The sequence below is a fragment of the Rhinopithecus bieti genome, unplaced genomic scaffold (genome assembly GCF_001698545.2).
Source record: "Rhinopithecus bieti isolate Rb0 unplaced genomic scaffold, ASM169854v2 scaffold_12155, whole genome shotgun sequence".
NCBI lineage: Eukaryota > Metazoa > Chordata > Mammalia > Primates > Cercopithecidae > Rhinopithecus > Rhinopithecus bieti.
The window spans coordinates 3,488,659-3,505,588 of NW_016807423.1; the positions used below are offsets into that span (position 1 = coordinate 3,488,659).

Consider the following 16,930-nt stretch of genomic DNA (forward strand, 5'->3'; position numbering starts at 1 on the left):
TAGGGTCTCCCCGGCTCGCGCAGATCTGTGTGCAAGGTGGGGAGTGTGCACGTGTGTGTGAATGCCTCCTGCACCTAACAGAGCTGGCCTTTAGCCACTGCAGCAATGAGACCTGTCCCCTTCTGTGAAGAGGTTTGGTTGCCCCATGGGCAGAAGACGATGACAAACCCTTGCGGGGGGAGGGTCGGGGGTCGATGGTGGGAATCTAAGGTTCAGAAGTGGGTGAGAGCTTGGCTAACCTCCCACAGCAGTGTTGGAGCTGATCGGTTTGACTCCACAGCTCACTTGCTATCTTGGTGGCTTCCTGGAGGAGGGAGATTCAAGAACAGGAAACACATGAGCATGGGAGGCAGAAAGCTTTCCAGGGAGGAGGGGAAAACTGCCTTTGTAAAGGCTGTTGGCGGGGAGGGTGGTGAGATGACAGTACCAAAGCGAGTCTAGTGGGAGCTGGGGCATGTGTTGGGGTCCTGACAGATGAGCCTAAGATGGGGGTGGAGGCTGCTGAGGCCCCCTACAAAGTACACACAGGTCTCTTTGTCCAGCTCAGCCTTGGACGCCTGAGGGGGAGTCTCTGGGCCAGAGGGAGGGGCTGCACCAGGGAAGCTGACAGATGGAGACGCCTTGCAGGGTCCCGGGGCAGGCAGCACCGTCTGTCAGTATGACCTTCTCACCCGTGTTTACCCAGCTTCGTGGCGTCTCCGTGCAAACGCAGGCACACACCCCCACACACAGACACAGGCTCCCTGGGGTGGTACCGTCTGTGAGCCTGACCGCCTCCCCTAAGCTTGAGTGTTGGGCCTGGACTCACCCTGCCTCTCAACACACAGACACCGTAGAAACATGCACAGCCAGGAACCCACAGAAATATAAATGGAGAAACAGACAGGTGTAAAAATAGAAACCTACATGTGCATGTGGAGGGGCACCTGCAGTGACAAGCACCTGTGGAAACAGACACATGCAAGCAGATCCAGAGGCGGTGCACACAGAGACACGCAAACACACATGTGGAGACATGCAGAGCCAAACGCACCTATGCCAAGACACATGCGCCTGGAGACACATGCAGGGATGAGACACATGAAGGAACCTCATAGGTGGGAAGAGTGCTGGCTCCCCCTGCCCTCCAGCTTCTTCACAGAAGCCAAGGCCACCTCCAGCAGCTCCATCCTCAGCAGGGCCAGGGCCAGATGCCCCGCAAAAGTCGAAGGCTGCCAGATCTGCATGCTCCCACACTCTCCCAGAGAGCCCAGCCCCACCCCCCAGGCTTCCAGGCAGTAAGGGGGGCCTGGGGAGCCTTGGGCCCATCTCCCTTCGCAGCTTTGAGTCTCGATTTTCAGCTGTTTTTCCAAGAGCAAACTCCCACCTCTTCCAGCACTCGGATTTCATCAAACTTGGCATCTTAAAAGCCTGTTTTGTTTTTCAATCTGAGCTGTTTGGGGCCTGTTGGCAGGCGCGGCCTCCCCCTCCCAGTCCTATCCCCCCTTCCTCGGGTTTCCCTGGCACCCCACATCACCCTACTTAACCGGGTTGAGGCCTCCCCACCACATGAACCCAGGGGCCATCCCCTGCGCATACACCCAACCCACACTGCAGCTCCAGACTCTGGTCCACACTGGACTCTCCTTCAGTGGCTCCCCAACCTCAGTCCTACTCCAGGGAGACTCTTGTCATCCATTCACTCCCTAGGTTCAGGCCCTACTTCCAATCACTCTAGACTGATAGCCTCCCTTTCACTTCTCAGCCTTGTGGACCAGCTGCACCCTGCTGTCTCCCGACACCAAGGCCAACAATGGCTCCACCGAACTAACTGCTAAGGACACATGCTGGGCCTCTCAGCAGCACCGGCCCTGCTGACCACTCCTCCTTCACACACTTTTTTCTCTTGATCTTCTTGGCCTCACACAGTCCTGGTTTCCCTCCAGTCTCTCAGGAACCTCCTCCGAACACGAAGATTCAGTTCCTGGGGCTCCTTCTGTCCTGGCTCTGGCTCCCTGAGATTTGCTATTTCTCAGCCAGCAAGATTCCAATTCCGTGTCCCCTGGAGTGCCAGGCAAATGTGTATGAGGCCTCTTTGACACCTCCCCTGGATGCCTGCGCATACCTGGCTCAACAGATTTCTAACTGGACTCACCAACTTGCCTCCTCAAACCTGGTCCTCCTCCAGTACATGAATCTTAGAAATGGCACCCCCACCTACCCAGCCCCAGAGCCAGGAACGTGGAGCCTTGCACCTCCCCAATCCTACAGGTAGCCAGGCAGGCCTCTACTCTTTTTAATCTTCTTTTTTTTTTTTTTTTTTTTTTTTTGAGATGGAGTCTTGCTTGGTCGCATAGGCTGGAGTGTAGTGGTGCCATCTCATCTCACTGCAACCTCTGCCTCCCAGGTTCAAGCAATTCTTATGCCTCAGCCTCCAGAGTAGCTGGGATTACAGGCTCCCGCCACCACACCAAGCTAATTTTTACAGTTTTAGTAGAGACGGGGTTTCACCATGTTGGCCAGGCTGGTCTTGGAACTCCTGACCTCAAGTGATCTGCCCACCTTGGCCATCCAAAGTGCTGAGATTATAGGCATGAGCCACTGTGCCCAGCCTCTTTCTAACCTTCTAGTGATCTATTCCCCTATCTTCCCCTACCCATACCCAGATTTGCACCAATGCCATCTCTCACCTGGACTGCAACAACCTGTCATTGGTTTCCTTCCAGCCCCAACTATGCACCCACACAGACCTTTCTGAAGCTTAAGTTTAATCATGTCATTCCTCTGATTAAAATTTGGCCAGGAGCGGTGCCTCATGCTTGTAATCCCAGCACTCTGGGAGGCCAAAACGGGCGAATCACTTGAGGTCAGGAGTTCAAGACCAGCCTGGCCAACATGTTTCGTGAAACCCCATCTCTACTAAGAATACAAAAAATTAGCCGGGCGTGGTGGCGCATGCCTGTAATCCCAAGCTATTTGAGAGGCTGAGACATGAGAATCACTTGAACCCAGGAGGCGGAGGTTGCAGTGAGCCGCGATCACGCCACTGCACTCCAGCCTGGGTGACAGAGCGAGACTCCATCTCAAAAAAAAAAGTCCTCTCAGGGCCAGGTGCGGTGGCTCACGCCTATAATCTCAGCACTTTGGGAGGCTGAGGTGGGTGGATCACAAGGTCAGGAGATCGAGACCATCCTGGCTAACACGGTGAAACCCCATCTCTACTAAAAATAATAAAAAATCAGCCAGGTGTGGTGGCGCATGCCGGTAGTTCCAGGTGCTCGGAAGGCTGAGGCAGAAGAATCGTCTGAACCCGGGAGGCAGAGGTTGCAGTGAGCTGAGATTGTGCCACTGCACTCCAGAGTCTGGGCGACAGAGTGAGACACCATCTTAAAAAAAAAAAAAAAAAAAAAAGTCCTCTCTCCCCAGCAAGCAAACCAGTGGGAGGGAGCACCTTACCAAGGATGGAGAACGTGCACGCACAGGGCATTTGGGCATTTGAACCTCCATCTTGGTGAGCCTGTTCCCAGAGCCACTGGCTCCACTGTGGTCATGAGGCTAGGGAACACGCACAGTAGGCCTTGCAAGTACCCATGACTATAGGGACAGGGGGTCAGGCTGGGCACAGGGGAAGTGCCCAGTGTCCACGGCTAACAGAAGAGGCAGGGGTACCACCTCCTAAACAGGAGCACCCATTCAGAAGGGAGTCCACTTGGGCACTTGAAGGCAGATCACAGTTAATAAAAACAGGAGAGTCCAGGTACCAAGAAACCCAGGGTCTGACCTTTAAGGCCCTCCCGGCAGTGCCTACTTACTTAATACCTCTCCCATCCCCATGCCTGGGGTCTAGAACCTCCAGGAAATGGTTGTAGAACCTCATGTCTGCGTGGATCTGAAATCTACTATGGTCATGGGGGTGGAAGGACAGGTCACAGAGGACCACAGCAGCTGGACCAGGGGTATATAGGTCATGCCTCAGTTGCTAAGGGAGGGGTAGAAGCTGGCTTGGGTTCCAGGTTCTGGGGCCATTTCTACATCCTCTGTGCTGGCAATCAGGTAGGTGACAGGCCCAGCTTCTGCCAAAGCAGACTGTTACCCCAGACACACATGTAGACAATAGAAAGGGATCACATCTTGCCACTTGGGAAGCCATCTTGTGCCTGCAATAGCCCTTTACCCAAACTCCCCAGCCATCAAAGTCAGGCCTGGGCCAAGTCATTCCACCATGGGTGGGAGGAATATACAGGTTTGGAGCAGGGCAGGAGGTGCAGCAGGGAGAGAGACTCCTTGAGGAAACACACATGCACCCATCTTGCAAATGTAAGCTCCCTCGCCAGCTCTGCTCCAGTTCCAGCCCAGCCCAGGATACCTCAGGACAGGGTCAAACGTCTGTCATTGGCCCTCTGTCTCCAGAGCTGTTTCCCAAAGGACTGGGCTGGGGAGTGGTCAGGGGGTATTTTAAGAGGTCCTTCATCATCCTCCGAGCCCCAAAGCCAGCCAGGTTAGAGCTCCTGCAGAACCCAGAGGTCCAAGCTCAGTACAGCACTGATTTGCCTCCACCCTGGTCACTACTTCATGTGCCTGACAGCCCTTCCCCAGAGCCTGCTCCAAGGTTGGCAACACCAGGCACTCCATCCAGATACCTGGATTCCCTGGCCCGCATGGCATATGTGGTATGGTCCTGGCCGGTGGGCACACTGAGGCCAGGTGGGAACAGACAGAAGGGATTATGGGCTTGGTGGGGTAGGAGAGGGAGAGGAAGTGTCCCAAGACCTCCTGCAGGCAGGCCTGGGCAGGATCCCTATCTGGTGCACCCCACCTCCTCGCCTGGCTACAGAGGAGATGCTGAGGGACCACCGCAGGTGCTGAGAACAGCTCAGCCAGACCATTCTGGCCACATCCAACTCTGTCCAGCTTCCTGGCTGACCAACAGGTCCAAACAGGGATCCTGCAGGGTCCCAGAGACAACGAGCCCAGACACAGCATCTCTGACCTCCTGCCAGTGCCAGACTGACCCCACCACACTTCAGTTCAGGCTGCCTGCTGCCCACTCCTGCTGCTGCCCACACAGCTTGTAAGGCACACACCACCTGCTGTTCACTCCCACCCCCCACGCTGCCCGAGGCACACCTATACACACAGCCTGCTGCATGTCACCTGCTATCCACATGGCACACACACTGCCTGCTGCACACCACCTGCTGTACACACCACACACATGCACATTGTCTGACATCCACACATACACTATGTGCTGCATGTACAGGCACACAGTCTGCTGTACACCACCTGCTGTACACACCACAGACATGCACAAGCATTGACATCCACACACATACACTATGTGCTGCATGTACAAGCACACAGTCTGCTGCACACCACCTGCTGTACACACCACCTGCTGTACACACCACACACGTGGCCTGCTGCACAAATATACTGCCTGTTGCGCATGTACACACACACACAGCCTGCTGCACACACATACACTGCCTGATGTATACACACATAGCCTGCTGCACACCACCTGCTGTACACACCACACAGCCTGCTGCATGCACACACACGCACTGCCCACTGCATACCACCTATTGTACACACACGCACACACACACACTGCCTGCTGCACATCACCTGATGTACATGCCATGCACACTGCTTGCTGTACACTCCCGCAAACTACCCACTGCACGCACACACACACACACACACAGCCTGCTACACACCACTTGCTGGACACACACACATAAATATACCGCCTGCTGCACACCACCTGCTGCACACCCCACAAACTACTCGCTGCACATAAACACGCACACACACACCACACACTGCCTGATAAAGACACTGCCTGCTGCACACCACCTGCTGTACACACACACACAGAGCCTGATACATACACACAGCCTGCTGCACACCACCTGCTGTGCACCAAACTACTCGCTGCATGCTGCACATAAACACACACCACATACTGCCTGATACATACACACACACTGCCTGCTGCACACCACCTGCTATACACACACACAGAGCGTGATACACACAGCCTGCTGCACACCACCTGCTGTACACACACACAGAGCGTGATACACACAGCCTGCTGCACACCACCTGCTGTACACACACACACTGCCTGCTGCACACCACCTGCTGTACACACACACACAGTGTGATACACACAGCCTGCTGCACACCACCTGCTGTATACCCACACACTGCCTGCTGCACAAACACAGCCTACTGCACAACACCTGTTGCACACCCTTGCTGCACATAAACACGCATACACTGCCTGATATAAACACAGGTAGCCTGCCGCACAGCACACTGCACGCATATACTGCCTGATACACACAAACACACACACTGCCTACTGCCTCCACCGCCTGATGCATATCCCTTGTATACACATAGCCCATAAGGTACTCACTACCTGCTTACATACCACACCCACGCACTGCCTGATGCACACAAGCACTGTGTGCTGCACACACTGCCCATAAGGCATGCAGTACCTCCTGCACACACTGCCCCTTCCCCACTGCCTGAAGCTCACATGTGCACCGACTACTGCACACCCCGTTCTGTGCACACAGCTTGCAAGGCAGCACCCCTGCTGTATACACTGCACCACACACTTCACACACACACTGCCTTAATCATGGAACACAGGGCACACACACCACACAAAGAGTGCAAGTTATCTGCCCTATCAATGAACCCAAGACAAACAATGCTACCTGTACTCAGACCCCAAGACAAACTAGCTACCTTGGAGCTAGGCCCCCCCCAGGACAAGTCCAAAACAGCTCATCTCTCCTCCACAGTCTCTTTCTTCTCCCCGCCTCCTTGTCCCTCCCAGAACCTACCCAAAGTCATCAGTGCCCTCCCCACACCACTAAATGTCTGGCGGCCTCCTGGGCTTTCCCAGCCAGTCCTTCCAGGCCTGAAACCCGTGGCCCCAGGTGAATCCATGACTTACAGACTGAGCTCCAAGACCTTCATTGCCCCCCATCCTCCTGGGGGGAAAGGCCAGGAATCCAGGCCTGCCTCCCTCCCCTCCCCCAGGGCTCCCCCTCCCTGGTGAGGGAAAATGTCAGATTCCCTGTCTCAGTGGCGGCAGCGGGCGGGCGGGTTGGAGGGGGAGTGATTCAGCCGCCGCCTCAAGAGTGCGGAGCGAGAAGAGCTTTTCCTGCCATTACCCGGCGAGGGAGAGGCTGGCGCGCTAATGGCTTCAATTACCACTCAGACAGGAACGCTGGGCGGCAGGCCCCACGCTCATCACAGCCAGGACGGGCTCACCCCGGCCAGCTTGTGCCGGGCACCCCCACCTCATATGCAGCCCTGGCAGGGGTGTCGAGGGGAGGCCACACTGGGAATGACAATCCTGCTCAGAAGCGGGGTGCAAAGGGCACGGCTATGGGGGATAAGTGGGGGGCACTCCCACAGGCTGTGGTGGGAGTGGCCCTGGAGCCAGAGCAGTTGGGCCTGGTGTGACATGAGGCAAAGGCAGAGGCCACAGAATAGACTGTAGGCCTGGACTCCTTTTTGGGGGCACATTGATCTTCACCTGAGCCATTTCACTCCAGACAGCCCTCAGCCACTCTCCAAGGAGCCCAGCTCACAGGCGGAGCTGTATGCAACTCAGGAAGGGGGCTGGACTCTTACTTCTCAGATCCGAACCAGCTCCATCCCCTCCCCAGCCCTCCTTGGACCCTGTGGTGGCTTCCCACGAATGGCCCTGGCTCCTGCCGGCCCCACCCCAGAGTTCCAGTCTAGCCATCCTTTCACTCAGTTCCTGCAGGCACCCAGCTTGGGGAGGGGTAGGGTGAGGCGGGGCGGGGGGCGGGTATTCACTCTCTGGCTCTCCCCCAGCACGCCTTTCTGTCAAGCCCAATGCTGGTCAAGGTTACACAGACCAACAGGATAAGTCAGCATTTTGTCTTCCTGGTGCTGTGTTTCAGAAGCAGGAGGGGCTCACTCAGGCCCACAGCTCCACACCCTTCCCTGGAACATGGACAGGGTCTGGGTACTTGCACCACCCTCTCCCCAGCCTCATCAGACACGTCTCACACCCCAGAAGCACAAACACATACTGCCCGCCCCGGTAAAGAAACCAAACAGAGACACCTCTTGCCAGTCCCTTTTTTTTTTTTTTGAGATAGCGTCTCCCGTCGCCCAGGCTGGAGAGCAGTGGTGCAATCTCAGCTCACTGCAACCTCCTCCTCCTGGGTTCAAGCAATTCTCCTGCCTCAGCCTCCCAAGTAGCTGGACTACAGATGTGCACCACCACGCCCAGTTAATTTTGTATTTTTTGGTAGAGATGGGGTTTTGCCATGTTGGCCAGGCTGGTCTCGAACTCCTGACCTCAAGTGATGTGCAGGCCTCTGCCTCCCAAAGTGCTGGGATTACAGGCGTGAGCCACCGCACCCAGCCCCTGCTGTCAGTCTGAATCAGTTCTCCTCACCCCAGGCCTGAAAGACCACCTCCATCCTCCTCAACCCTTTAAAAGATAAGGTTGCCCAGGGCAGTGACAGAGGTAAGAGGGCTCCTGACACAGGACCTGGGGCTTAGGCGCTTTTGAAGGACTTCTCTTTCAACACTAACAAGGAGGCCCTGTTCCCCAATCTGAGAGCCTGAAAAGAAGCCCTCTGGGGCATCTGGTCCTTCAGGTGCCTACCAAATGCCAGGGCAGGGCAGATGGCTCCCTGCTAGGACAGATGCCAACAGGAAGACAGGGCAGCGTTGAAATACTTGCCCCAGGTCACAAGTGGGAAAACTGAGGTCAGCAGTGGCAGGGAGGAGCCTGAGAACACTCAGCAATCAGTGATGCTGGCCCAGGACCTGTTCTCTGAGTTCCTATTGCACAGGTAAGTCCCCCCATGGGAGTAGGCAGTGGGGCTGCACCACCCGGATGATGCCAGGCAGCACGGAGGCCAACCACCTTCAGCTCACATGGTGAGGCCTCAAGATGTACAGCTTCCAGCCCCACAGCAACCACCACCACACTCCTGGGAAGTGTTTCATACAGAGCATTCAATCTTCCAAACCAGCTTGGGTGGTAGGCATTATATTCATTTACAGATGGAGCAAATGAGGCTCAGAGGCATAGTTACTAACCCAAAGACACATGGGAAGTGAGTGGTACAGAATCTTAACCACTGTCCTCCATGGATCCTCTAAGCTTGTAGAGCCCATGGACTCACACGAGACACAGATGCAAAAGAGTAACTGGCACTGGGCGTGGTAGCTCCTGTAAGCCCAACACTTTGGGAGGCCGTGGTGGGTGGATCACGAGGTCAGGAGTTCGAGACCAGCCTGGCCAACATGGTGAAACCCCATCTCTACAAAAAATACAAACATTAGCTGGGCGTGGTGGATCTGTAGTCCCAGCTACTGGAGAGGCTGAGGCAGGAGAATCACTTGAACCCAGGAGGCAGAGGTTGTAGTGAGCTGAGATCGCCACTGCACTCCAGTCTGGCAACAGAGACTCCATCTCAAAAAACAAACAAACAAACAAAAAACCAAAAATCAAACAACAACAACAACAAGAAGAGTAACCGAATGAGATGTGGGTGTGAACAGATAAAGCCACGGCCAATGTGAAAAGATGTTCAGCTGTTCTTGTAATCAAAGATATGCAAATTAAATTGAGATGCCACTTTTTGCCTATTAACTTGGCAAAAAATTTTTTGATGATCATTCCCAACACTGGGGAAGATGTGCAGGAAAGAGGCACTCTTCTGCCCTGCTTGGCAGGAGTAGGAACTGACACAATCTTCTGGAAATATGGAAAGGCTTAAAAATGCATGTGCCCTTTGACTCAGCAATTCCACTTCCATGAATCTAGAATAAGGAAATAATCAGGAAGGTGAACACATCCATCTGCAACGATGTGTATGGCACCTTATTTATAGAAACAAAAAACTGAGAATGACATATGTGTCCAACAATAAGGGAATGACTAAATAAAGTAGGGTACTTCCATGTGACAGCTTACCCATAGCCATTAAGGATAATGATACAGGCTGGACACGGTGGCTCACACCTGTAATCCCAGCTCTTTGGGAGGCCAAGGTGGGCGGATCACGAGGTCAGGAGTTCAAGACCAGCCTGACCAATATGGTGAAACCTCATCTCTACTAAAAACACAAAAATTAGCCGGGCATGGTGGTGTGCGCCTGTAGTCCCAGCTACTTGGGAGGCTGAGTCAGAAGAATCGCTTGAACCCAGGAGGCGGAGGTTGCAGTGAGCCAAGATGGCACCAATGCACTCCAGAGCGAGACTCTGCCTCAAAAAAAAAAAAAAAAAGGATTAATGATACAGAAGAATATTTAATGGCAAAAAAGATGTTAGTCATATATATATATATTTTTAAGCAGTCTACAAATCATCAGACAGTATGTGGTCCCATTTCTGTTCACACACACATATATGTATATATATGCACAGAAAATAGGCCATGAGCAAATAACCAAATGTTATTAGTAGAGGTAGAAGGAGACATTTTAATTTATCCCTCTGTGCTGTTCTATACTTTTCAATTCTTCAAAAAGGAACAGGTATCGACACCACATTTAAAAAAAAGAAAGCAACAATTGGCCAGGTGCAGTGGCTCACACCTATAATCCCAGCACTTTGGGAGGCTGAGGCAGGCGGATCGCCTGAGGTCACGAGTTGAAGACCAGCCTGACCAACATTCGAAACCCCATCTCTACTAATACTACAAAATTAGCCGGGCATGGTGGTGCATGCCTGTAATCCCAGCTACTTGGGAGCTGAGGCAGGAGAATCACTTGAACCCAGTAGGCAGAGGTTGCAGTGAGCTGAGATCGCACCATTGCACTCCAGCCTGGGCAACAAGAGTGAGACTACTTCTCAAAAAAAAAAAAAAAGAAAAAAGAACAGAAAAAGAAAAAAAAGAAAGCAACAATCGATGCTATATTTTGAAAATACAAATTCAGACCGATGAATCCGTTGTGGCTGGGGTCTGATCATGTCACCCCCGCCTTGTTTGTGGCTTCCTATGTCCGTAGGAGAGTGTTCATTTCTCAGCCAGAGCCTGTGTAATCTGCCCTCCAAACCTCTCCAGACTCATGCTGAATTGCTTTCCCCTTTTCCCTGTGCTCTCTAGCTCCCCCTCTGCCCTCCAGAAAATCCAAATTGAACTACTCAGAGCTCTCTGAAAGCTCCATTCTCTCTTGCTTCTGGGCCTGGGCACCTGCCTAGCGCCAACCGCCACCCCCAACTCCCACCTGTCCTCAAGACTTGGCTTAGACACAGCTCCCTCCTCCTCGATGCTCAGAGGACTTCAAGGTGATCCAGGGAATGCTTGTGAATGAATGGAGAAGCCACCAAGTGAGAGAAGACACTAAAATCCACAGACACAGCCCCAACCCTCAGCTCACAAGGGCAACAAGAAACACACCTGACACCTACGGCCAGGCTCCACATGGAAATCAGGTTCACTGCCACAGCTACAGCCATAACCACGTAACCCAAGGGATACACAGCTGCAGCTCCACACCTCGAGTCAGACCCCAGACCCTACCCAAGCAACGACCCAGCTCAGCAGTAGAATACAAAGGCATCATGCCCTACATGGCTGGCCTCAGCATAAGCCACACAATCCAGGTCAGATCCAATGACTATCACTGTCCACCACTGACTTTCACCAACCCCAAGGTGGCCAGTCCTCCTTTCTGCCAAATGCACATAGGCCCAGGGTAGGATCAGGGCTGGCTGGCTCTTCCCACACCTCAGCCCGGCAGCCCACTGTGCCACGTCTCCCTAGCACGTACCTTCGAGCACTGAGAGCTTGGCACTAGTGTTGATCTCACCCAGGCTGTTAGTAGCTGTACACTCATAGATGGCTTCATCTCGCTGCACCCGCAATGGCTGGATCCGAAGCACTGACCCTGCCCCATCATCAAACTCAATGACCTGTCAAGGGGACAGACATGGGGTCACAGCCTACTCAGGACACAGGAGCCTGCTCAGGGTCAGTTGTCCTCCCACCTCCAAAAGGTCCATGGGGAAGGAGACTCAAAGGAGAGAGTGTGGGCAGACCCTCAGCCCTGCCTACCCCTTCCCACCACAGACGCACCTCGAAGCGCTGGGAGCTGACTTTCTTCCCCTTCTTCATCCATGTGATGCGTGGCTTGGGTTCTCCTGTGGCTTGGCACACGAAGGAGGCTACCCCTCCTGACAGCCCAGTCTGGTCCTCAGGGACTTTAATGAAGACAGGTTTGCCTGGAAGAGATGGAGACACCAAGTCACCATGGCACAGTCACTACAGGAATGGCCAGTGAGGCAGGTGGCAGTCATGGGAGCAGAGAGAAAGACCTACAAAGAAAACACGGACACCTCACCTTTATGCAGCACTTAGTATGTGCCAGACATTGTTCAGAGAGCTTAACATTTGTTAACTCTGTTAAGCATATGAGGTGGGTGCTATAACTGTTATTATCTGTTTCTAGAGGCCCAGAGAGGTTAAGGGATTTGTCCAATATGACACAGCTGGTAAGTGGTAGAGCTAAGATCGGAATCCAGCTGTTCGGAGTCTGGAGTTCACACTACTACTGCACCCTTCTGTTGCCCTCCCCACATCAATTCCAAGCTCCAGGAAAAAGGCGTGCTGGAGAGCTTCTGGGAAGAGCTCCAGCTCTCCCCGAGAGCTGTCCCTCCCCCTGCTCTCCATCTCAGTGATGGCACCACCATCCACCCCGGGTCTCCAGCCAGGAACCGTGACTTCTCCTTCTCTCCCAGCCCCCACATACCAGCAGCAGTCCCCAAGGCCTAGACAGTCCAGTTCCTAAGTCTCTCTGGATGTCTTCCCAGGTGAATGCTTTCCTGTAAATCTGCCTCTCCCATCCCTCCCCCACTGACTTGGTTACTGCCTTCTGACAGTCTCCTCAAGGTGTCCACAGGGAGGCAGAGGGAGGAAAAGAAAGGTGGGGGCTCGGCAAGGCGCGGTGGCTCACGCCTGTAATCCCAGCACTTTGGGAGGCTGAGGTGGGCGGATCACGAGGTCAGGAGATCGAGACCATCCTGGCAAACACGGTGAAACCCCGTCTCTACTGAAAACACGAAAAAATTAGCCAGGCGTGGTGGCGGGCGCCTGTAGTCCCAGCTTCTAGGGAGGCTGAGGCAGGAGAATGGTGTTAACCCGGGAGGCGGCAGAGCTTACAGTAAGCAGAGATCGCGCCACTGCACTCCAGCCTGGGTGACAGCGTGAGACTCAAAAAAAAAAAAAAAAAAAAAAAAAGAAAGGTGGGGCCTCAGACATGGCACTGCCACACCCTCATCACCTTAGTACACATACCAGGGCCAACCCGCAGCCCCTATCCCTAAGAATTCCACCACCTAGGGTCATGAACCCAGAGAAGCCCAACCCATTTGCTACAATCTTGTAGCAATAATTTGTTAATCTTGACAGCTGATCCGTTTCCTATTAATCAGGCCAATGAACAGCTCCAAAAAGGGCCAGTGCCATGAGAAATGACCTTTCAGACCACCTGTTTGGTCCCCAGGAGCCCAGGCCCAGCCTGGTACCTGGCACAGAAATGTGTGCAATGATCACAATCCTTTGCCAAGACCCACTCTGCACCAGGTTCTTTATCTTTAGTCCTTCATTGCTATTATCCCCAGTTTACAGGCTCAGAGGAGTCAAGTCACTTGTCCAAGGTCACATGCCAATGAAGGGCACATCTGGGACCTGAATTCAGGCATGTTTGACTGTAAAACACCTGGTACAAAACAGCTCACGCAAGACTGTCAGGGACCTTGACAAGAACAGTCAGTGGAGTGGTGGGTGGGGGGCCAAAGCCAGACCAAAGCCAGCCAAAGAATGACTGGGAGGTGATGAGGGAGAGAGGGAAGTACAGGTGACTATACAGCCGGCAGCTGTAAAGGATGAGGGGGGAAGGGAGGTTTGTGAATTTTTGTTTTTCTTTTTTTCTTGAAGACAGATATGAAAGGCAATGTTTAAATACTGATGGGAGCCAGCAGAGAGGGAGGTGTTGATCCAGCAGAGGAGGGTCAGCAGATGGGGCAGAGTCTCCAAGGAGGAGAGGGTCTATGGGAGCGAGGTAGGGAGTAGCAGCTGCAGGTACCAGCAGGGAAGGAACTTCTGAGAACTCCAGGGGCCAGGGGCTCTGGGGGTTTTATGTAATTATTATGCAAGTCACTCACCATCTCTGAGCCTCTGTTTTCCCGTCTCCAAAACAGTGACACGGGATTTTGTCATAGATGGAATGTCTGTAAACCGCTTTACGTGGTGGGCCTTCCATGAGTGAGGCCATCATTTGTATCAACATTATCAGTCTCACAGCAATCCCATAAGGTAGGAAGTATTATTATCCCCATTTAAGAGGTGGGGAAATAGAGGCTCAGAGGGTGAAATGACTGGCAAGTCAGAGGGATGCAGGCGTGGAGCTAGGGTTTGATCCAGCCTTCTCACTCCTAAGCTCACCTATGGCCTTCCCTGGAGGGAGACCTTGGGACTGACTATGTTCTTAGAGTGCCTAGGGCAGTTTTGGGCAGCCAGCTCAGGGAGGCTGTAGCAGCCAGAAAGACAAGGAGACACCACAGAAAGTCCAGAACCCCCCAGCGTGGCTTGCCCTTCCCCTGAATGCCATGTGAATGAGGCTCCAGGCTCTCCCAACTGCAGCTGTCTGCAAAGTTGGCCCCTGTTGCTCCTTCCAGACAGGCCCTTTCAGACATGACTCTCCTGCTCAGGCTCCACTGGGGGTGTCTCCTGTCCCCCAACCCCCATACCACGCACTCTTCCCCCACACTTGAAGCCCTCCACAGAGCAGCTCAGGGTTCTCCATTTGCGCTGCCACACCCTAGTCCAGATACCACCTTCCCTTGACTGGCACCCCACTGGCCTAACACGCGGGAGCCCCTGCCTCCAGGTTTGCCCCATGCCTCCCGTCTGTTCTCTACTTAGTGTCCACAGTGAGCTGACACACTCCCTCGACACCCAGCCCCATCAAAACCCTCCAAAGGCCCCCGAATCACTCTCAAAACAAAACACCTATTATGGCAGACAAAGCCGCCGGGTCCGACAGAGCTGCTCTCCCCAGAGTCCCAGCTTTGACTCCTCTAAAGAAGCAATGTCATGTTCCCTGCAGCCACAGGGCCTTTGCATAAGCTGCTGCTTCTGCCAACCTCCACCATACCCTCTAACTTCCATTCATCCTTCTGCTCTCCATTTGAATATCACTGCCTTCTCCAGTCCCCCTGCCCCCAACCCATGTGCTCAGTTCCTGGTTTGAAACTCGAGGGTAACTCCCTTGCCTCCCACAGCACTGCTCCTAGCTTACTACCTACCTGCTGAGCTTATAACTTTCACTCACGGTTTATTATGCACACGTGTGAGGCTATTACTTTTCCACATTTTTGGTGTTTGATTAATGGCTGCTACCCCTCCTAGAGCATAACCCTGGGCAGGGCAGAGAGCATGCCTGTTTGGTTTCCTGTCCCAGTGTCTGACCCAGTTCCTGGCACCCAGGAGTGGAGAATGAAAGAAGGACCGAACTGAGAAACTGAGGAGGATGAGGACTGCGGCCCCTGCTGCACCAGGGGAGAGAAACCTGGGGAAAAAGTGCCCCTCCAGCTCCTGCCGGGACCTGCAGCGGCAGAAACCGGGGGCTGGAACCTGCTGAACCGGAATGGCCGGGCGAGTGGGCCTGGGGGCGGGGCGGGGCGGGGCCTCAGCTCCAAACAAAGAGGCAGAGAGGAGACGCCGGGGAGGAGAGCCAGGTGTGGGTCACCGGCGGCCTGGAAGGAGGAGGGCCCGAGAGCCCTGGGAGGCTGGGCTGTGCCCAAGGCCTGGGGCTATCGAGGAGGCAGAACAACTCCCCTCCCTTTGAGGCTGGAGAGGAGCCTGCACCCTGCCCGCCCACCCAACAGACTCGGCCAGGCTGGCCCAGTGCAGCCCGGGGGACCAGACAGGCAGGCCCCGCCCCTCAACCAGGCCTCGCCCTCCGCTTCCCTCCAATCCACCTCCACCCGCAGGACACAGCACCGGAGACAAGGCGTTGCCCCTTTCGTTCAGCAGAGAATGTTCGGGGAGCTCAGATCTAACCACACTTCTCCTCAGCTACCAACAGGCCTGACGTTCCTCTCTCCACTCCCCTCTGAAATGTGGTCCTCCTAAGCTCTCAGGCTCACCTTTCTTTAGTCTTTTTTTTTTTTTTGAAGGGGGGGTCTCACTTTGTCACCCAGGTTGGAGTGCAGTGGCACAATCAGCTCACTGTAACCTCCGCCTCCATCTCCTGGGCTCAAGCGATGCCCCCACCTCAGCCTCCCGAGTAGCTGGGACCACAGGTGCACACCACCATGCCTGGCTAATTTTTTGTATTTTTGGTACAGACAGGGTTTCACCATGTTGCCCAGGCTGGTCTCAAACTCCTGAGCTCTGGCAATCCACCTGCCTTGGTCTCCCAAAGTGTTGGGATTACCGGCGTGAGCCACCACACTCGGCTTCTTTACTTTTTCAACACATATTTTTTGATCACCTACTATAGTATAGGCCCCGCACTGTGCAGAGCACACAGCTTGGACCCACCACCCAGGCTACCCTGACAGGCCAGGTCCTCGGGCTCCTCCCTGCCTTTGAGCGTGCCCAGCCCAGCCCCTCTCTCATGTCCCACCTGACCAAGCTGCTGTAGGAGCCTGCTGTGTCCCATGGCCTCAGGGGCCCGGGGCTTCCCATCCCAGCACTGACCAGATCCCACAGTGTCAGGTCCCCAGGCAGGCAGCAAACCAAGCTACTCTGACTACTCTGCCCAGTGCCTGACCCACAGCTGGTGTTCAGGGAGATCTGAACACAACTTCTGAGACTGCGTCAACAGGGTGCCACCAGAACACACCAGGAGGGCCTTTCTGCCAGTTACCCACTGCCACCTGGCCTGACGCCCCACGAGAGCATGCCCCCTCCCCG

General features: G+C 54.2%; 1 protein-coding gene across 13 annotated transcripts in view; it reads right to left on the minus strand.

Annotated features, from left to right (window-relative positions):
• PTPRF (protein tyrosine phosphatase receptor type F) overlaps positions 1–16,930 on the minus strand; it is a 94,734-nt gene that overhangs the window by 59,395 nt on the left and 18,409 nt on the right. For all 13 annotated transcript variants that reach the window (XM_017881905.1, XM_017881915.1, XM_017881911.1 and 10 more), the window contains 2 exons: positions 12,086–12,231; positions 11,781–11,922 (listed from right to left, as the gene is read on the minus strand). In XM_017881905.1, coding sequence (XP_017737394.1) covers positions 11,781–11,922; positions 12,086–12,231 — 288 coding nt within the window. The remainder of the gene's footprint in view (positions 1–11,780; positions 11,923–12,085; positions 12,232–16,930) is intronic.